General features: G+C 40.9%; 1 protein-coding gene across 1 annotated transcript in view; it reads right to left on the bottom strand.

The window, feature by feature from the left end:
- Positions 1-1199: 1199 nt before the first annotated feature.
- The window catches only part of CFAP45 (cilia and flagella associated protein 45), a 52645-nt gene continuing 30962 nt past the window's right edge, over positions 1200-22882 (bottom strand). The window contains exons 8-12 of the mRNA XM_044672710.1: positions 12821-12967; positions 6467-6580; positions 5276-5469; positions 2927-3151; positions 1200-2135 (exon numbers count right to left, since the gene is read on the bottom strand). Of these exons, the coding sequence (XP_044528645.1) occupies positions 2027-2135; positions 2927-3151; positions 5276-5469; positions 6467-6580; positions 12821-12967 (789 nt within the window). The 3' untranslated portion in view covers positions 1200-2026. The remainder of the gene's footprint in view (positions 2136-2926; positions 3152-5275; positions 5470-6466; positions 6581-12820; positions 12968-22882) is intronic.

Below are 22882 nucleotides of genomic sequence, written 5' to 3'. Positions count from 1 at the left end.
TTTTCTTTTTAAACCCTTACCTTCCATCTTAGAATCAATACCATGTAATGGTTCCAAGGCAGAAGAGTGGTAAGGACTGGGCAATGGGGGTCAAATGACTTGCCCAGGGTCACACAGCTAAGAAGTGTCTGAGGTCAGATTTGAACCCAGGATCTTCCATCTCTAGGCCTGGCTCTCAAACCACTGAGCAACTCAGATGCCCCCCACTATACCTAGTCTTATGACATCACTTTCCTTGTCTAGACCTCAGTTTCCTTATCTTAATACATTATTTGCTATTATTTCTATGATCTCTTCCCTTCTAGTTCTAATATGACTATTATCAAAATGCACAAACTCCCCCGAGGTTCTTGCTTCCATTATTTACTTCACCAGGTGGTTGTGAGAAAAACACTTCATTAATCCCCAAGTGTTATGTGTGTGTGTGTGTACGTAATAAATCCATCGTTATTTTCATAAATACTTCTAGTCTTCCCTGTCCCTTCCCTCTCCCACTTTCCACAGAAGTAGATAGATGGAGCAGTACTGCGCCTGGAGTCAGGAAAATGGGTTCAAATCCAGCTCCAAATGCATGACTGATCCTCAGAGGGATCCTTATGCCCGGATGCCAACAAGTGAAGGGGATGCCAGAGGAACCCCGGGGGCAGAAGGAGCCAACATAAAGAGGGTGAACACTGGCTCGTGGTTCTGGCCTCTCTTCTGCACTGGGGAAGGTGCCTAGAGGAGCCTCTGTGCTGCACCTGAGGAAGCGGAAGCCCGGGAAGCAGCTTGCTGACTCTTGCTAGGCCCTATGAAAAGGGGACTCTTGCCCAAGGCCCTTGTAACATGGCATTGTAAACACCTGGGACGCGCCCAGCAGCCGCCCTCCACCTTGATGGCCGCAGGGCCCATGGGGAGGCAAGGCTGAGCCCCAAACCTGGGAATAGGGCTCCACTGGGTCGTGGGGAGGGGCCCCTCCACAATTAACTCCTCTTCCTCCAGGGGAGGACAGAGTCTCCGGCCAGTGACTCTAGCCCAGGTCTTCAAAATATACTTGAAATCTGGGGGGCCTGGGAAAGGGTTTGTGGAGGAGAGGAGAGAGATCTTGATATTAGCCACATCCTCCAGTCAAAGGAAAAGGGCTGAGGAGGGGCTGAAAGGCAGGAAAAGGGTGGCTCGAATGAACAGAATGAGGAAAACTGAGGCAGATCAATGGGCTGAGGGAAACCATGTTTATTGGGGTGAACTGCATGTGGGGTGGGGTAAGGAGAATGGAGGCAAGCAAACGAGGTAAAGAGAACTGTGTTGGGGTGAGGGAGATGGGGCAGGGTGGGGCGACAAGCACTGGGGCTCTGGGTGTGCCCTGTTATGGGGGACAGGGAGGTGGAAGCAATGCCTGTGTTGTGGTATTGCCTGGAGTTGAAAGGGCTCCAGCAGAGGAGGGCTGAAGGAAGAGGAGTCTGGATTCATCGCCATCCATTCTAGATCACAGATGTGGTCTGATTCATGGGTGTTACCCCAGGCCAAGGCCCTACCTGATCCCTCTTCCTCTCATCCCTCCTGAACACAGCATTTCCATCTCAGCTGCAGGGAACTCTGCCAAGGGGGTATCCTGCTGGATGTCCACATCCCAAAGGAATCAAAACTGTGTCAGGGCATGGTTGTTCCCTGCTCGTTCACCCACACTCAGTGCCACAGGTCTCTCCCATGGTCCAGTTGCCCATGAGGCTCCATCTTTTTCCCATTATGGGGATGAAAAAAGGACATCTGAATTCTTTGGGGGGACCTGAGGATCTGAGGGGGAGGTGACACGAAAGAAACATCCTCTTGCCATCACACCGTTCTACCTCCCTGAGCCCCACTTTGCCCATCGTGGCACTCCTGCCAATGGGTATGGAACAATTTCAGGCCTCAGCCACACTGAGAGAAAATCAGGTACAAACCCTAGTAGTAATATAATGAATCCAATCTCTATTTATAAAAGCTTTGGGTCAGCAGCAATAGTGGAATTCCAGGGGCAAAGCCACAGGCAGTCCCTGAAAGGGGCTCAAGAGGAAGATCCAGCAGCTCCTTCACTTAGCTCACTGGATCCACTTGACTGAATATTGCCTTTTCTCTCTGCCTCAATGCAGTACTTCTCTGGAAGGCCGGTGGCTCTGCAGAAAGAAGGCCAGAGAGGGTCAGAGAGCGGGCAGTTAAAACGTGGCCATAGGCAGCAGGAAATAGGGTTAGGAGCAGGCAGTACTCAGATGGGCCTTAGAAGAGGAGGGCTGACTATGTGCCAGGCACCAAGCTAAGTGCTGGAGCTAGAAAGGCAGAAAGATTGCCCTTGTTCTGAAGGAACTCACAGTCTAAAATACGGAAACACATATGATACACATAGGATGTATGGAAGGGAACCTTAGAGGGAAAGGGACTAGCAGCAAGGGGATAGTGGGAAAGACCTACTAGTAAAGGTGAGATTTAAGCTAAATCTTGAAGGAGTCAGGGCAACAGAGGAAGAAGTAAAGGGACAGAGTACTAGAGGATATCCCAGACAAAGGCATAGAGTAAGGAGATTTGAGTGTGCCTAGGACAAGCTCAGGTTTCCAAGCCCCCCTCCCCCACTAAGACATATCCAAAGAGCCACATACTCACATCCAGAAAGGTCTGGAATGACCCTGACTCCCATCTCCTACTTCCTCAGAAGCAATTCTCCTCCCTCCCCTCCCAGCTCTGGCAAGATTCCTCCCTAACCTTTTCCTCATTCCCCACCTCCCAGTTCTGGAGTAATTCCCGTTTTCATACCTTCCACCTCTGGGGCAATGCCCCATCTCCTTGCCTCTGGGTTCTGGGATAAAGCCCCATGCTCTCAGCTCCTTGTGGATATGAAGGGATTTCCCCCTTCAGCCCCCGTAATGGGGTCACCAAGAATACAGATGACACAGGATTTGGGCTGCCAACTCACCTCAGCTCTTCTATTTTCTTTTTCTTGATTTCATTGATGCGCTCGTGCCGCTTCTGGGCCTCTTCCTTGAGGCGCCGGCCCTCTTCAAACGTGGCGATCCGCTCCTGCACCTGCTTTTGCTGGTTCTCTCGCACCTGACGCCGCAACTCATTGGCATGTTGCAGATTCTCCTTGCCTTTCTTCTCTTCTTCCAAACGCTCCTTCTCGATCTGCTGTCTCTGAGCCCTTAGAATTTGGGGAAGGCAGAGAGAGGACTCATTGGGGGAAGGGGACCTGCCACCAGAGAGCCACTCACTCTCTTAGTCAATTCCCATTTTCTGGCTGTCCCCCCCCCACTCATCCCTGAAATCCATTGCCTATTCATAGAATCCCCCTCCTGTGCTTTAATCTATATGTCTCTTCTATCCACCAGGTCTTCTTGGCTTCTATTACACGTTCGTTCGTTCAATGACCACTTATTAAAGGCCAATTTAGTATAATCCACTGTGCTAGATGGTGGGGGAAATACAGAAATGATGTTAACACTTCACTACTTATTCACATAATAGAATTAAGATTATTTAGCCAAGGAAGGTGAAGAGCAGCAGTAATAATTTAAAGCGGGGAAGCTTGGGAAATACAGGAGGTGGTCCACAAAAAATGGTGGATATAAAGCCTTTTCAAGACAAGTGTGCTTAGATTATCTAAGAGAAGCAATAGAGTATAGGGGGAGCAGGGCAAATCTTGGGAGTCATAAAGAAATGGGTTCGGTACATCCTAAGTAGCCACAGCTAAGGCACTGAAGCTCCCAATCCTCCAGACAACTCTTTGAGGGTAAAGTTACAGAATTGCCACTTTGCCTCAATGGAGTGAATTTGCACAGAGTTCACCATAGGGAAGAAATCACAGGGTCAGGATGAAACAATGTTGAGAAAATGGTTTGGAGGGTTTATGGAATTTCTCTTTGTCCTTGCACATGAGAGAGCACCCAGCTTTCACTCAGAGATTAGTAAAGTCTTAGGATCTCAGCCAGGTCATTTTTCCTCCGATGCCTCAGTTTATTTATCTACAAAAAGAAGGCTCAGATTAAATTATCTCAAAAACCACAATTCAGTTTTAAATCTGATGACCTCTTGATCCTCTGAATCAATGTTTTACAATCCTAAGTGTCATGAGGTTCTTTATGTCTGACTTAAACCTTTTCTGCTAGAATTTCATTCCTTCCTCCCTATGGAAATAAAGAATCATTCTGGCTGCGACAAGTCACCTCCCCTTACCTGTCAACCACCTCTCCTCCCAGGCGAATTATCCTAGTTGCTTTTACTCTCACAGATGCTTGACCAAGAAGAAACTCTGTCACAAAGCTAGGAAGAAATACTTCCTTCCTAGCAGTGTGATCTTGGGCAAGTCACTTAGCCTGTTTGCCTCAGTTTCCTCATATGTAAAATGGGGATAATAACAGCACTTGCCTAATAGGGTTGTGGTGAGGATCAAATGAGATATCTATAAAACATGTAGCACAGTGTAGGCACTTAATAAATGACTATTCCCATCCTGCCCCCTTCTCTCTTTAGAAAACCATTTTATAATCTTAAGATAGTAATGAGACTTAACTTAGACGGATGAAAATTCCACCAGTAGGTGAGAATACTCTATCTTCAACAACACATTTCGGTAAAAAAAAAAAATCTATATAAAAGGTCAAGACTGAATTCAAATCCTAGTTCTCTCACTTATTACCCGTGTGACTATGGGTCAAGCCAATCTTTACTCATCTGTAAAACAGATAATACCTAAGGTAATTTCCCCCTCTAACCTTATCCTCTAGACCAGTGGTTCCCAAACTTTTTTTGGCCTACCACCCCCTTTCCAGAAAAAATATTACTTAGTGCCCCTGGAAATTTTTTTTTAATTTTAATAGCAATTAATAGGAAAGATAAATGCACCTGTGGCCATCACCACTCCCCCCTGGATCAATGCAGCACCCACCAGGGGGCAGTAGCACCCACTTTGGGAATCACTGTTCTAGATGCAGTGCCCTCCTCTCCATTCTCCCTACCCCAGCCTTTGTTTACTTGATTGGCCTTTTTCTGTCATTTCTGTTCAGTTGTGGTGGCTCTTTGGGGTTTTCTTGACAAAGAGAGTGGACTGGTTTGCTGATTCCTTCTCCAGCTTACTTTACAGTTGAGAAAACTAAGGCCAACAGAGTTAAAGTGACTTGTCCAGGGTCACACAGCTAGTAAGTGTCTGAGGCCGAATTTGAACTCAGGAAGATGAGCCTTCCTGATTGCAGCTCAGTGCTCTATCCAATGAGCCATCTAGCTGCCCCGGCCCTTGTGACACCCAGGGGCAAAGCAAAGGCCAGCCCACCTGAGGATCCTCTCAAATTCATCTCGATCCCGCTGCACCTGCACAGCCATTGTATGCTCCTTGTAAGCCACCTGCTCCATCCGGCTCTGTTTCAGCTGGTTGTTGGTTTCCACTTTCTTCTGGGCATCCTCCTTCTCTTTCAGGCGCCATTCTCGTTCTGCTGCTTCCTGATTGCGCCTGGCCCGAAGGGCATGCTGGCAAGAGGGAAGGGGCAGCGAAACAAGGCTGGGTGCTGTGCCAGGTGGCTTATGGGAAGTAGGAAAGTTCCTAAACCCACCCAGTTGAAGCCAGGAGTATGGAGGGGTGGAGGTCAGGGTTCTTGGTGGGACAGGTCTCCTTATACAACCAATTGCCTTGGCAGGAACCAGTTTCCTCAGAGAACTCGGGTTAACTCACCCTTACCACCCTTCCCATGAATAAAGTGGGAGCCCAGTGCCCTATGCCAGTCCCCTAGGCATCACCATCTTATACTTTCCTAATCACCTTCTGCTTTGACAAACCCAGATAATTTCTCTAGCAGTAGGAGATTCTAGGAAAGAATCGATGGCATTTAATGATCTGAAGGGAGCTTGTGAGGTCATCTTGTCCATTTCCCATCCCTGAAGTGATTTTTATTTTAAAATACTATTAATGAGGGGACAGGTAGGTGGCTCAGTAGATGGAGAACCAGGCATAGAGATGGGAGAATCTGGGTTCGAATATGGCCTCAGACACTTCCTAGCTGTGAGACCCTGGGCAAGTCACTTAACTCCCATTGCCCAGCCCTTATCACACTTCTGCCTTGGATCCAATGCACGGTGTTTATTCTAAGACAGAAGGTAAGGGTTTAAAATTTTTTTACTATTAATGAAAGAGTCTACAGCCTCCCTTGGTGGCCTATTTGAGTAGCTGACCTCCCTTCAGAAAGTAATTCTTAATGTGTAGCCTGTCTCCCACCCAAGTAAAGCAGAGGAAGGACACCTCTGTGCTTTGTGATGCCAACAGATAGAAATGTGACTTCTGATAAAAACAAAGGGGATATGTACCCACAAAAATATGGGAATGTGTATATATATATATGTATATATATAAGTATGCATATATATAAGTATATACACACATATGTTTGTATGCATGTCTGAATGTATCCCGCCTGCAGAGAACTGGGGTCTCTTCTGTTAGGCCTTCCCCTGAATTCCACTTCGTAGGTACCTGTTCTGCCTGGTAGTCCTGGGCTTTCTCCTGCATGGCCCTCAGCCGAGCCGTCTCTTTTTCTTTTTCCTTTCGGATTCTTTCTTGTTCAGCCTCATACTCTGCTTCTCGAGCCTAAAAGAGAGAAAAGGCTATGGGAAGCCTGACATAGGATTCCCTCGGTCTTTCAGACAGCCACAAACACCTCCAGATGTGGGGTCAGGCCACTCTTTCAGGAGTGCCTCTTCTCTCAGCCTCAGAAAAAGCACAAAAAGTGCTGGTTTGTCTTTCCCATCACCTGACTGCCCCATGGGGAAATTTCAGCTTGTCTAAGAAACAGCAGGGAATGTAAGCAATGAAAACAACAGGCTTTATCCATTGCTCCTACTATAAAAGTGAACAAAGAGTTAACTGCTCCCCAAGGCCATCTCCCCAGGGCTGCTCATCTTGTGCTGGCAAGGAATAATCTCTGGGCAGGGAACTTCCCTAGTCCCTCTATTCTATCTCTACAGACCTCTATGAATACCTTTATGTCCACACTATCTGTGTCTTAACATGGTTTCTCCAAAATTTCTCCAAATTTGTTGTTTCTCTTTAGCACCTCATTAGGGTTTGCCCACAGCAGGTGTTCACAAATGGTCCACATCAATGGCTGATGAGACTGAAGCAGCTAAATGGTTCAGTGGATAGGGAACCAGGCCTGGAAATGGGAAATCCTGAGTTCCCAGCTGTGTGACCCTGGGCAAGTCACTTAACCCCCCATTGCTTAGCCCTTACTGCTCTTCTGCCTTGGAACCAAAACACAGTATTGATTCTAAGATGGAAGGTAAGGGTTAAAAAAAAAGTCATATTGTGATTTTATGGTACAAGCCACAGTTGTCAGGGTAGAGATTGTTTTGAGGTCAGAGAAAATCTATGATTAATAGACATTTAGGGTGAACTCCAAAAAGGCAGCAGCATGCATATGAGTATGTGCCTTCCTGTGAAACACAAGGAACACATATACATATACACATCCCATTACTCTGCTAGTCTTTAATCTCTTTCCTAACTCCACCTGTTCCCTGATCTTTCTTCTTCCTTTCTTTCATTTTTCTTTCTTTCTCCCTTTCTTTTTTAATTCTTTCTCTTCCTTCCTTCCTTCCTTTCCTCTCCCTTCTTTCCCTTTCTTCCTTCTTTCTTTCTTCCTTCCTTTCCTTCTTTCTCCCTTACCTTCTGTCTTAGAATCAATACTGAGAACAGTGGTAAGGACTAGGCAATTGGGGTTAAGTGACTTGATCGGGATCACACAGCTAAAATTATTTGAGGTTGGATTTGAACTCATAACTTCCTGTCTCAGGCCTGACTCTCTATCCACTGAGCCACCTAGCTGTCTCTTTTCCCATCTTTCTTAAACATAGTAGGCAAGAAGCATAAACAATGAAATTTAGTGGAAAGAACTGAGTTAGAAGGCCTGAATTCAGGTGTAAACTCTGTTACATATTAGCTCTGTGGGTAATTATGTGCAAATAATTTCAGTTCTCTGATCCTCAGTTTCCTCATCTGTGAAATTAGAAGGATAATGATAACAAAAGCAATAATAGCTAGCATTTGTGCAACAACAATGGGGTGCCAGGTACTGTGCTAAATCCTTTAAAATTAAAAAAAAAACATTTTAATCCTTATGTTTCTGTCCTAGTAACAACTCTAAGGCAGAAGAGTGAAAAGAGCTAGGTGATGATGGTTAAGTGACTTTCACAGGGTCAAATAGCTAGAAAGTCTCTGAAGCAAGATTTAAACTCAGATCCTCCCAAAATCCAAACCCAGCACTATCTACACTGTTCCAAAAGCTGCCTGGCGCTGTATAATTATTAACACATTTGATCCTCACAACAACCCTGACAGGTAGGTGCTATTATTATCCCCATTTCACAGTTAAAGAAACTATATCTTTCTGGTGATCTCTTAATCTCACTATCCGACTATGCTAACAGGCAATGTGGCAAGGTACAAAGACAGCCATCCTCAGTGCCAAGAAGTCTCTCCTCTGACATCTACTGACTGTGACCTTTGACAAGCTTTTCAGTCTCTTGGGGCTCTGGGCAGAGAAGGTTGACATTGATAGAAATGAGTCTCCTCATCCCAGAATTCCCTATGTCAATGGAGTTCCAGGTATGGTTCCTATCCCTTACTATGGGTCATCTTTGAAGGATTTTACTATATTTGCAACCTACTCATTTCCAACATTATGCCTCTCCATTGCCCCCTACTGATACTCATTTTAATTATTTTACAGATAGTGGTTTTCTATAACTAGCAGCTACACAAATAACTATTAGTATGAAGAAAGATGGGCATTTGCTTCAGGAAGAAGTTGGGGTTATTAAAAGAAGCTCTGCAACCTTTCTGAACAAAATCCCCACTCCTCTTTCTGTTTAATTTGGGGTCCAATTTGTGATCTATTTATATTGTCTGGCCACAAACATGAAAGAGTGGCAAGAAGGGAGAATGGGTTCCTCATACCTCACCTACAAGGTGTCATCATAGATAACAAAGTGTCATTGTGTTAACACCTGGTGATTCACCAAGAAATGCAACATTTCTATGATGGAATTAAAGGAAGCCTGGCCAATGAAAAAGAAAAAAAATTGGTTATGCCCCTAAAGAATGTAAATCGTTATAACTGTCAACAATACCACTGATAGTTATGGCAGATGCCCATAGATCAAGAGAGTTCAAAGGCATAGCTGAGGAAACAAAGACACAGACTGTACAGACTAAAGATATAGATAAGTATGTGTCTCCCTGTTAGATGTTTCACCTAATATTTATGATCAGAGGTCAATGAACAAGGCTCTGTTGTTTCTATAATTCTTAATGGATCTTGAAGTACGGATGGGAGAAAACTTGTTAGAAGAAAAGCTTTAAGGGGAGCATTTTTCTCTATCAAATCAAAATTTCAAAAGAGAATCAATGAAAAAGTACAGTAAAACCTTTTATTCTTTACATCAATTTGTGATGTTAGAATTGGTGGACTCCCATGGAATATTAGGCTTACAAAAGTTGCCCTGTTCCTTGCCTCATTGGGGGTACATGACTCTCATAAAAATAGGTTAGTAGGCAAAGTAGGTATATGGGTCAGTGGTTATTGATGTTTTCTCAGTCACCTTTTTTCAAGTAGTAAGAGCTGAGATTACACACACACACACACACACACACACACACACACACACACACACACAACTTCAATCTNACACACACACACACACACACACACACACACACACACACACACACACACCACTTCAATCTTTGATATCTTCTTTTTTATTCATACACTTTGGGAATTGATTCTTCAACACCTTTACATAGTGTTGCCTCCAGCACAGATCTCCTCTGTATACACACTTGGTCTAATAGATCAGGCTTTTCCATCTTTATTCTCTTTGCTGCAATTTCTAGAGCCTCCACAAACATATCCTGGGCTGTGATTCTGAGTCCAAATGTGGTGGATCTAACATCTTTGATGATGAAAAGAAGTCAATTGTAAAAATCATTGCAAATCTTTTCCAATTTTCTATTTGTTGCACTCCTTTCATTTTCATCTTTGTATGTCCACATGAGTGTTTTGCTTAGTTGAATCTTTTGGTAAGTTTTCTTTAAGCTGGTCTTGCCTTTACGGCTTTTTTTGTTTTATGAGGCAACAGTTCACAATCTTCCATCTTTCTTCTTTGTAATATTGTACAAATATGTTTCTATTCTAAGCCAATATGCCTTTAAGGAGCTACAATTCTTCTTTACCGAGCACATAAGTCATGTTTGTTGAATGAGGTGCTTTTTAGGCTCTTTTAGTCACTTTGTTACGGCAATTGATTTACGTGGATCAGGCATCTTAATCAATCAATCCATAAACATTTAAGTGTCTACTATGTGCCAGGCACTGTACTAAGCACTGGGCATAGAATGAAAGGCAAAACACAGTCTTGGTATTCAAAGACCTCAGAGTCTACCAGGAGAGACAACTTGTAAATAACAATGTAACCAAGCTAGGTAAAGGTTAAGTTGAAAATAATCAACAGAGAGAAGGAACTAGAATTACCTGTATAAAAAAACCTACAGATCTGTGTCTATATACTTTCTATTTGCCATCTTCCATTTCCTGGGATATGAATAGTTAATAGTTGGAAGGTTCATTTGAATGAGTAAGGATTGAGCTATTTTCAACCATACAGTTTTCTAATTTTTCTTCCTTTTTTTCTGTATTTGCTTCGATTTTTATCTTTGCTCAAATTAATCAGTAGTCTGTACACAAATACCAGCTTCAAAAAATGACACTCACATGAGTAACAAGGCATTTCCTATCAGTTAAAACATAATCAGTTTTCTTTTAATGATATTCTTCAGTGCTCTCCTTGTCTAGTGCCTACAGATTCTTTTTATGAAGAAAATATTCACAATATATAGAGGTGGAGTGTCTTTGTAACCTACAAGTCTTTCATCTTTCTCAACTGTTATTCCTGATCTATATTTTCAAATACATTTCTTAACATCTTTATCTATTCCTACTTCTGCATTGAGGTCACCAAATATCAAATATAGGTTGATTTAATGGGAAAGTCTCATTGAGTTATTGGTAGAATTTCTCTACCTCTTCATCCTATGCAAAAGATGTTGGCAGAAAGAGGGAAATTATTTTTATGGAGATCTCTTTGCAAATACTCATAATGAACCCTGTAATACAAGGTGACCATATGTCCATAGATTTTTTTCTGGCTGCCTTTGAGTGTATGATAAAAACAGATGATCCTGACTCATTTATTTGCCTCTCAAAGGAGACTATGTAAGCCATCCTTCCATTTAGCTTCAACTTCCTTCTTCCTGGTTTCACTTATATCAAGTTATCAAGACTAATATGAGACAGTTCCTTCAGTAGTATCTCCATTTGCTGGTCACTGAATTGATTTCACATGTGAAGTTGTCAGTGGTCAAGGCAAAGTTTAGAGATGGCTTGTGTGACTCACTACCCCCTGCTTGCCTTTCTCCCCTGCTGCCATAGTCACTGAGGAGAAGGAGGCAGCACAAAAAGTGAGGGCTAATTTGTGAGGAGTTTTCATGTTTATTTGTTTGTTTCATAGTTATCATGGCCAAAACATTCATCACCAAAGTGGCCAGTCTCCTGGTGAAGATCTTCCCATACTTAGCTAGGCTGGTCCTCAAAAAACAAATGCAGCCTACTGTCAGGACCATATCTGAGGGATAGAGAAAGCTCAGAAGAATTAAACCCATATAGAAAGATAGTAAAGTTTTTAGAAGACCAGAATACAGTTAAAAAAAAAAATAAGCTTCTCTTTTTAATGGAAGATATTCATCATAAAGGCAGAAATGTGAACCAGTAAGGTGAAGGATGACACTTTTGTCTTCTTAGTTTTTGTTCTTACTTGGATTAATTTGCATGCCAGTCCAGAAAGGCTCTTGGAAGAAAGATGGGTTTCCTTAACCTAGCTTCATTACAATTCCCATGGATTTTCTGGGGACAGACTTCCCAAAGTGTGTTGAGGGGGAGAGGGGCCCAGGAAATTTGGATATGAATTTCAGCTCTGCTTTTTACTATATATTTGACCTTAAGAAAATGATTTAATTTTCTCTGGGACTTAGTTTACTCACCTAAAAGAAGGGGAGGTTGAACCTAATGAACTTGAAACTTTAATAATATGCTATAATATTTTTATAATACTTATGTATTTTCTTTTTTAACTGTACCTCTGCTTGGCTAGTAAAATACAAACAAATCCATGGGATTTATTCAATATGTTTTTAAATGAGTGTTGACCCATAGAGTTCCATAAAACTGGGGTAATTTTTCTGAGATACCTCCAGGTACTATACTCTCAGAAGCAAGTAAAAAAACTTCATTTCCATCAAAAGTCTAAACCACTATTCTCTCTCCTCCTCCCATTTAAATCTCCCCATTCAAGATACTCACAAAGATATTAAGAGAATAACCAATTAATCTGATTTTTTCCCATACTTTCTTTTCCCTGCCACTGTTAGTGAGCAAATGGACCATCTAAAATGGATGGAGTACTTAGGCACTCTTCAAAATTGATTCCTACAGAATCAAGAAGTAGCTATCTCCTATCTGAAGGGGCTTTTATCCCGACTTGTCTTCCTGATGTAGAATTGGCAAAACTGTTCCTGAGAAGAAGCTACAAGCTGCTCTCACTTTACCCCTCCACCTCCATCATTTCACCACCTCTATGTGTTAATATTGTCTATTGTGTTCCAGATAAGCAAACCTACTTACCATCCCCTTCTCACAACTCACCCATTCCCACTTTTGAGCCTCCCTCCTAATTCTGACTCCTCTTGTCCCTCTCTAGGCCCCTGTCATCTCACCATTTTCTTCTTGGTGAACTCCATCACCAACTGATCCGCGAGCTTCTCCTGGGCCAGCAATTCCTCCTTTCGCCTTTGGTTTTCGTCATTGATGCGCTTGATCTCAGCCTGCATTTTTATCTTATCCTGGTGCCTTTGTTCCATATTCTTCCATGTGGGGAGAAACAAAGGCACAATATGAGACAGACATAAATAACTCAGAGAATAATAAAAGAAAGATAGAGACAGAAAGTGAAATGCACTCTACTATCTTCTTAACTCAATGAACCCTTCTCTACTGAAAATAGTCTCTTAGGAGTTGTTAATAGCCTCTCTTCCAACCAAATTCAATGACCTTTCCTAAGTGGACATCTTATTTTCTCTCTCTGCAGACTGGACAGTGCTATAGAGTGCATCAAGAAGTAGGTGTCTCCCAATAGGAAAAATCACCAGGGACAAAACTGATGGTTTTGATTTTGTGTGTGTGTGTGTGTGTGTGTGTGTGTGTGTGTGTGTGTGTGTGTAAATATATATATATACGTATATATATATATTGTACATTATTTTGTGTTTGGTATTTTCAGTTGTGTCCAACTTTTTATCATTCCATTTGAGTTTTTTTTTTTGGCAAAAATACTGAATTAGTTTGGCATTTCCCTCTTCAGATTTATGTGAATATATACATATGTGTATTTATACAAATTAAATTATATATTTGCATATATGCAATTATATATTTGTATTATGTACATATTAAATACATATATATCAATTTAATTTGAATATAATAAATCTAAAATAAAGAGAAAAGCAAGTGACTGGGGGAAGGTGTTCCTGTCAAATAGATATATCAGACAGCAATCTGGTTCTTGAGTTTAGGAACTTGACAGAATGAATTTTTACTAAATGAATAAGTGAATATCTCTTCTCCTACAAGGTAATCTCTGAACTTTTTGGGAGAGGAAGAACATATTGTTCTGAAGTCACACTGTCAGTAGCAGGGCCAGGGTCAGAAGCAGAACTAAGGTCTCCTAGCTAATGGTCTAATGTTCTTTCGCTTATACTGAGACAACTTTCTCCTCACTAACTGTATAACTTTGGGAAGTTCACAGAGCTTGATTTCCTTCTCCCACTCTCTAAAATACTTCCTATCTCTAAGATCCTATTCTAGGATGAAAGCCCCATGAATGAACCACTAGGGCAGTATCCTTCTGTTATTTCTCACAATGGTGGGAAATGATCCAGTCACTAACATGGAGCCTCCTCCGAATAATAAACCAATTCTCAGTTGTTTAGAGCAGCTCTAAACCCTGCCATTCTTTTAATGACATCCTCCCCCTGACCCTTCTCAATAATGTCTTGTGTCCTTTTTCTTTCTTTTAAAAAAACACTTACTTTCTGTCAGAAGATAGATACAGGTATCAGTTGCAAGACAGAAAAGTGGTAAGGTCTGTGCAATTGGGGTTGAGTTACTTGCCTGGGGTCATCCAGCTGGGAAGGGTCTGAGGTCAGATTTGAACCCAGGTCCTTCTGCCTTCAGGTCTATCACTCTATCCACTGAGCCACCTGGCTGTCCCTAAGGGGTACATTTTTCAATGAAAGTAAACTAAATATAAATTGATGTGTCAATTAATTGCTTTATGTCAATCTGAGGATTCTCTAGGGAAGTGTCACTAAAGTTTTGTTGAACATTTTTGTTAGTGACTTGGATGAAGACATAGATGGTCTGCTAATTATCAATTAATTGCTCATCAAATTTGCAGGTAACAAAGCCATTAAGGTAACTAAAATGTAAGAAAGAACACTGAACCTAGAGTAAGAAGATTCAAGTTTGAACCCCAGCTTCAACACTTGCTGTGTAAACATAGGATGCTGCTTAATCTCAGAGACTCCTTTTTCTCATCTGTAAAATGGGGATAATACTTGCACTACTCATTTGGAAGTGTTATTGTAAGGAAAACACCCAGAGCAATCTTAATTTGTGGAGGAGTTGTTATTATTATAAATATGTTAAATAGCAAACAGAATCAGGGTCCAAATCATCTTGACGGGCGAGAACCTAATGAGACCACTTTTATCTTTATTAAACTTCAAACCCTGTACTTATGTTAAGAAAAATAAATTATCCAAGAACAGGATGTAGGAGATGTGGCTAAACAGCGTTAATGTGAGAAGGACGTGAGAATTTTAATAGGCAGGCTGCAAGATCAATGTGAGTAAACAGTGTTACAAGGCAGCCTAAAACACTAATCCACCGTATCCACTGGTGAAGGAAATGGCAAACCACTCTAGTATCCTTGCCAAGAAAAGCCCACGGATAGCTATGGTCCATGGGGTCACAAAAAGTCAGACATGACTGAATGACTGAACAACAACAAAATGCTAATGTGATTAAAGGCAACATTAACAAGGGGCTGATTTCCAGCATCCAGATGATGCTATTGTCTTCCAACCTGTCACACTACATTTAGGGTTCTACGTTGAGTGCTCAGTCTTGAGTCCCACATCCTGGAAAGAATACGGACAAGCTGGAGTTCAGTCAGAGGAGGGTGACCAGGACGGTGAGGAGACTAGACACAATGCCATCAAAGGTTTGGGTTGGCAAACTGGGAATGTTTAAACTAGAGATAAAAAAGATGTGGGAAGAATGTGATCATGTGGGAAAGGGGAGCAGACTTTGCCAACTTGGTCCCTGAGAGAAGAATTAGCACCTGGGAGTTAGGGAGGAGAGTTGAGGAAAGGATCAGGGAAATATCAATTTAAAAGAAGTAATAGAGTTATACAATAGTGGAACTGGCTTCCCATCGTTGGAGGTCTTCAAGAAGGACCTGGCTAACTGCTTAGAGGTATTATAGAGAGAATTTCTATTTTAGGGATAAGTTGGGCTAAACCATTTCTGAGGTGACCCTTCCAGCTCTGAATGACAATGAATATAATAATCATGATTAATACTCACATTCTCTGGCACTTAAAGGTTCACAAAAGACTTTTGTCATAACAATCCCTATGAGGTAAGTTGTATAAACATTATGATTCCCATTTTGCACACGAAGAAGCTGCTCATTTCCATCTCTGGTTCTATTGATGCTGTTTTCTTCAATCTAGAACAGGGGTCGGCAACCTTTTTGGTCGTGAGAGCCATAAACGCCACATTTTTTAAAATGTAATTTCATGAGAGCCGTACAGTGCTCACAGTGCGCGCTCCTGTAACAGTGCGCACTCTTGTAACAGCGCCTGAAAAAAAATTGACTTTATGGCTCCTGCAGAAAGGGCCATACGTTGCCAACCCCTGATCTAGAAGGTCCTTTATCCTTCCCAAACAAACTTTACTCATCTTCCTACTCAGCACAAATCTCATTTCTCCAATGAAATCATAACTCTTCTTAAAATTCAACTTAAATCATTCATTTCTTCAGATTCCTAGTACCCTTAAAGTCAGTAATATTCTTTAATTAAATGCTGTTTCGAATGACTTTCTAATTGTTGTGTGTGCGTTTAGTCTCCCAAATGGCCTGCAAATCCTAATTAAAAGTAGAGGTTAAGGGGCAGCTGGGTAGCTCAGTGGATTGAAAGTCAGGCCTAGAGATGGGAGGTCCTAGGTTCAAATCCAGCCTCAGACACTTCCCAGCTGTGTGACCCTGGGCAAGTCACTTGACCCCCATTGCCCACCCTTACCACTCTTCCACCAAGGAGCCAACACACAGAAGTTAAGGGTTTAAAAAAAAAAGTAGGTGTTAAGAGTAAAGCTTCCCTTGTATTCTTTTAGATGCTATGGCAGAGGGCTGAGTGGAGCTCAGTTAATATTCATGATCAGCCTATTATGAAGAGGAACTACAAGGACAAAAATAGGGTATATACTCCTAAGATTGAGAAGAGTTCAGAAAATGCCACCCTATCACACCGAAATGGATGAATTACATTATACAAAGAAATGACATAAAAATGTCTGAGCCTAGGAAGGAGAGAAGCCAGAAACTCTAAGATAACACCATGAGGCTGCTAACCTCTTGGCAACTCATTGTTTAAACTAATTATTCTTGATAATGATGTACCAAAGTCCCTTACTTCTTCATTGGCATCCAAAATGCCTGGGGTATGGGAAATGGTATGGCAACCCCAAAAGCAAATAATCATATGCTCTTTGGAAAGGAGCTGAAAGAGGATTTGCAGTCAATCACTTCTTCTGCCCTCTCCCTTCAAAAAGAACCCTTAAAATATGATCTTAGAACTTGATGTGCCTCTGGGATCAGACAAGGTAATTCCTTGATTTCACAGAAGAGGAAACTAAGATCTTGCTCAAGGTCTCATTCAATTGATACTGAAATTAAGGCTAAGCTGAGTTGGGCTCAAATGGAACCCATTATGAACTCATAAATGATGGGACCTTGGAGCTAGTTTTGTCCAACCACTCTCTTAAATTACAAATAAAACTGAGACTCTGGGTCAATGTCATAGTAGATAATAGGACCCACTTCTCTTGACAACTCATCCAGCATTTGGCCTCCATCCAGGAGAAGAGTACTCAGAAGTATGGGGACACCAGAACAATGCGTCTTGGACTTATGACTTGAAAAAAGCAGCTACCAGGGGAAAGGGACCTCTGCCTCACTCCAACCTAGAACTGGCCTCCCAGAAGGCCCTTTACTACCCCAGCTCCACCATCAACCCCCATTCCTACTATCTTCAGTCAGCAGTCCTTCAGGTCTCTAGTACTGCAAATAATTGGAAACTGAGAAAGTGCCCATTAATTGGGGAATAGCCAAACAAATTTTGGTATGTGTATGTGATTAAATACTATTACACTGTAAGAAATAATGAAGAGATAACTTTGGGAAAACCTGGGAAAACTTGAATGAACTGATACAGAGTGAGCAGAACCAGAAAAACATAATTACACTAGTATTATAATGAGAAACAACTCTGACTCAGGAACCCTAATTACAATTTCAGAAGACCCAAAAAGAAAAACATGTTATCTACTACCTGATAGAGAGGTAATGGACTCTGAGTTCAGACTGAGACATTTGGGGGGAGGGGGCATGGCCAATGTATTGATTTGTTTGCTTGACTATGCATGTTTATAACAAAGATTTTATTTTTTTGTTTTCTCAATTTGTGGGGAAAGAATGTGGGAGGTAGAGGATGTGAATCTGAAAATAAGCTAAAATTTAATTTAATAAGTTAATAAATCCCCAGCCCTGGAGCAAATGTCCCCACTTGAGGGAACTAACTGCCATTGGTCCTGCCCTAATTACAGTTTTGGCAAGCAAGATGAACTTAGAGGTTGTAAAGCAAAATTGAGCTCAAAGTTATTCCTGATAGTAGGGAAGGTACCATGATTGGAGATGAGTATACATTTTTTTAAAAGAGGGATAAGTAAAGAAAGACAGTAGCATTGCTTATTAGGAAGGTATACTAATGGAAGAAAACTAGGAACTAAAGGGAAGAAGCATAATAAAGTCTGATCTTCATTCTGGTGGTGAAGAGCAATAAATTAGATGAATAAAGAAGAAGAAAAAAAGCATTTTAAACCCTTACCTTCAATGCTAGAATCAATATTAAATATTGATATTTAGAAAGAGCAGTAAGTGCTCAACAATTGGGGTTAAATAACTAGAGACAGCTAGGAAGTATCTCAAGCCAAATTTGAATTCAGGACCTCCTGTGGTCAGCTGGTTCTCTATCTACTGAGCCACCTAGCTGCCCCTCAAAAAAACCCATTGATTAAGTATTTCCTATGCCCTGGATACTATGCTAAGGGTCAGGGACACACACACACACACAAAAAGAAATGTGAGCAATTTCATCCCAGAATGTACTGTTATTGTACATCCTTGATTTTCAGAAGACCAGTGACATCACTGAATGATGTCTTCACTTGCATGTGAATTGGATTTAAGTGAGAAAGAGTTATATAAAATTATGAACTTCACTTTCTCTTCCACAATCATCAAAATCCAGTAGAAAGACAAAGTCAAGATGACTTTGTCATCTTGTATGTAGTAGATGAGTCTTGGATACCTGACCAAGCTCTAAGTGCCTTCATAGTCATTGAGACAAACTAGTCTCATCTGCCCAGTCTGCAGGGGGAAATCTTCACAAGCTTGGGGCAGATAACCTCCCTAACTCCACAGTGGGTTTCAGGCTGATCAGCTACCCTCAACTTGGTTTAGCCCATCTCCAAGACAGTTTTACTGGAATGTGGCTCCTACAACTTCTTGGAGCCACATGAAAAGTAGACACCAAAAGTGGATGAGCAGCCTTGAAAATAGCTCATTGAGCCCTCAGATCAAAGCTGCTTGTCCTCCCAGAACACCTCATACCCCTTATAGACTATTATAGATTACCCAGACAAAAAGAAAAATAGATGAATTTGGGAAATAGATGACGTCTGGCACGGAACATGATATAATAATGGAGCATTCAATCAAACAAACATGCCTGAAGTCTCTCTGCCTTACTCAAGAGCACCTAATAACTTCTTGACTTGCCTTAATGATAATTTCATTCTTCAAAAGGCTGAGGAAACAAGGGGAAATTTTATTCCAGATCTAGTTTTCATTAACAGGGGGAACCAGTTGCTGAGCTGGAAATGATATGATCCTCAGGGGGAAGTGACCCCTCCTTCTTAGACTTTACAATAGAGAAACAAAGGAGAGCTAGGCATAATATATTATGCACTCTAGATTTGGGCAGAATCAATTTCAAAGGGAGCAGAGGAAGGATAGTTGGATCCCATAAACTAAAATTATACAGGGAAAGTCAGAACAAGATGGACAGGAAGCTCTCAAGAATGATATTCAAAAGACAAAGGAAAAAACAGGTGTTTTCTAAAGATACTTGTGTAGATGTAATACAGAGAATAAAACAAAATTGGATTTTCTTGGGAAGATAAGATCAACAAGACTTGGCAACCAATTGAATAGGTGATATTACAAAAAGTGAAGAGATAAAATTACTCCATGATCGAGGGCCTAGATGACTAGGATGGTGATGCCCTCATCAGAAACAAGGAAGTTCAGAACAGCTCTATAGATCTTCAGTTTGGTGTGCAGCCTAATACCTCTTCTCTCCCACACATTCCTCTAGAGTCTTCCAAATGCTGAGCTAGCTCTGGCAATATGTACATCAACTTCATCATCATACTGGAAAGTATATTGCCAAGGTAAATGAATTTATCCATAGCATTTGAAATTTCTCCATTTGAGGTAACCAGTGGTGGCTTATGGTATTTGTGGTGCTGGATAGTGGAGAACCTCTGTTTTCTCAGTGTTAATTGTCAGGCCAAAATTAGCACAAATGGTAGAGAAATGACCATACTCTTGCATATCAGCCTTGGAAACTGCATTGAGTGTGCAATCTTTTCGAATAGAAAGTTGTGCAACCAACTCTCCCTCTTCTTTAGTCTTGTCTTGTAGCCTTTTCAAGTGAAATAATTTACCATCGGTGCAGTAACTGATTTAATGTCATTTTTGTCCTCATTGAAGGTGTCTCATATCATCACTGAAAAACATCATGCTAAAAATCATGGGAGCACACAGCCCTGCCTCTCTCCATTGGTGACTGGAAAGCAAGAAAACATCATCTTTTATCTGGGACCCAAGCAAGTATGCTGCCATGAAAATGATGTACAATACTGATGAATTTCTCTAGACAACCAAATTTTGTCATGATCTTCCATAAGCCCGCATAAATGACAGTATCAAAGGCCTTGGTTAAATCAACAAATGTTGTGTACATACCTCTGTCCTACTTTTGGAATTTCTCCTGGAGTTGTTAGATAGAAAACACCATATCATCATTCATTGACCCTTTTTGAAGCCACACTAGCTCTAGAGATGTCCATCCTCCAGGAGAAGGATATGCTAATTAAGGAAAACGCTGGCAAGAATCTTACAGGCAGTGACTAAGAGAAAGACCCCCCTGTGATTGTCGGAAGCAGCCTATTTCCTTTTCCTTTATAAAAGTGGACAATGGAGACACCTTTGATCTCCTAGGGCAGTGATGGGCAAACTACAGCCTGTGACAGGCCAGATGGGGGAGGGGGGTCCTGAAATGTTCTGTCGGGCTGCACAACATTATTCCTAATCTGACAAATACAGTGAGTAGGATTCAATACAATGAAACTTCGAAAGAGTTGCCTTAGAAACAGACTGACAGATGAGCATTTCCTTTCCTTTGGCCCCCTCTTTAAAAAGTTTGCCTATCAGGTATGAGCAAAATCTTTTGGGCATCAAATGAGAAAAAGAAGGCAGGAGTGGCTATCATGATCTCTGACAAAGCCAAAGTAAAAATAGATATGATTAAAAAAGACAGGGAAGGTCATTACATCCTGATTAAAGGCAGTATAAACAATGAGGAAATAACACTGCTCAATATATATGCACCAAGTGGCATAGCACCCAAATTCATAAAGGAGAAACTGGCAGAGCTCAAGAAGGAAATAGATAGTAAAACCATACTAGTGGGAGATCTAAATATTCCTCTGTCAGATCTAGATAAATCAAACCGAAAAATAAATAAGAAAGAGGTAAGAGAGGTGAATGAAGTCCTAGAAAAATTAGATTTAATTGATATGTGGAGAAAAATAAATAGGGACAAAAAGGAATACACCTTCTTTTCAGCTGCACATGGTACATTTACAAAGATTGACCATGTAATAGGGCATAGAATCATGGCAAACAAATGCAAAAGAGCAGATATAATAAATGTAACCTTCTCAGATCATAATGCGATAAAACTAATAATCAGTAAGGGCACCTGGACAGGCAAGTCAAAAACCAATTGGAAATTAAACAATATGATTCTCCAAAACCAAATTGTCAAAGAAGAAATCATAGAAACAATCAACAATTTCATTGAAGAGAATGACAATGATAAGACATCCTACCAAACTCTGTGGGATGCAGCCAAGGCAGTACTCAGGGGGAAATTTATATCCTTGAGTGCATATATTAACAAATTAAGGAGGGCAGAGATTAATGAATTGGGCATGCAACTCAAAAAATTAGAAAGCGAACAAATAAAAAACCCCCAGATGAAAACTAAATTAGAAATACTAAAAATTAAGGGAGAAATTAATAAAATCAAAAGTAAAAGAACTATTGAATTAATAAATAAGACTAGAAGCTGGTATTTTGAAAAAACCGATAAAATAGACAAAGTACTAGTCAATCTAATAAGAAAAAGGAAAGAAGAAAACCAAATTGACAGTATTAGAGATGAAAAGGGAGACCTCACCTATAAGGAAGGGGAAATTAAGGCAATCATTAAGAACTATTTCACCCAATTATATGGCAACAAATATAACAATTTAGGAGATATGGATGAATATTTACAAAAATATAAATTGCCTAGATTAACAGCAAAAGAAATAGAATACCTAAATAATCCCATATCAGAAATAGAAATTTAACAAGCCATCAAAGAACTCCCTAAGAAAAAATCACCAGGACCTGATGGATTCACAAGTGAATTCTGTCAGACATTCAAAGAGCAACTAATCCCAATACTATATAAATTATTTGATATGATAAGCAAAGAAGGAGTCCTACCAAATTCATTTTATGACACAAATATGGTACTGATTCCAAAGCCAGGTAGACCAAAAACAGAGAAAGAAAACTATAGACCAATCTCCCTAATGAACATAGATGCAAAAATCTTAAATAGAATATTAGCAAAAAGACTCCAGCAAGTAATTAAGAAGGTCATCCACCATGATGATCAGGTGGGATTTATACCAGGAATGCAAGGATGGTTCAACATTAGGAAAACCATCCACATAATTGACCATATCAACAGTCTAACAAACAAAAATCACATGATTGTCTCAATAGATGCTGAAAAAGCCTTTGACAAAATACAGCATCCATTCCTATTGAAAACACTGGAAAGTATAGGAATAGAAGGACCTTTCCTAAAAATAATAAACAGTATATACCTAAAACCATCAACAAACATCATATGCAATGGGGATAAATTAGAAGCCTTCCCAATAAGATCAGGAGTAAAACAAGGATGCCCATTGTCACCTCTATTATTTAACATTGTACTAGAAACACTAGCAGTTGCAATTAGAGA

Source organism: Gracilinanus agilis, chromosome 4, assembly GCF_016433145.1.
Source record: "Gracilinanus agilis isolate LMUSP501 chromosome 4, AgileGrace, whole genome shotgun sequence".
Lineage (NCBI taxonomy): Eukaryota > Metazoa > Chordata > Mammalia > Didelphimorphia > Didelphidae > Gracilinanus > Gracilinanus agilis.
The sequence above is the reverse complement of the archived record's forward strand: the minus strand, read 5'-3'. Positions and strand labels throughout refer to the sequence as shown.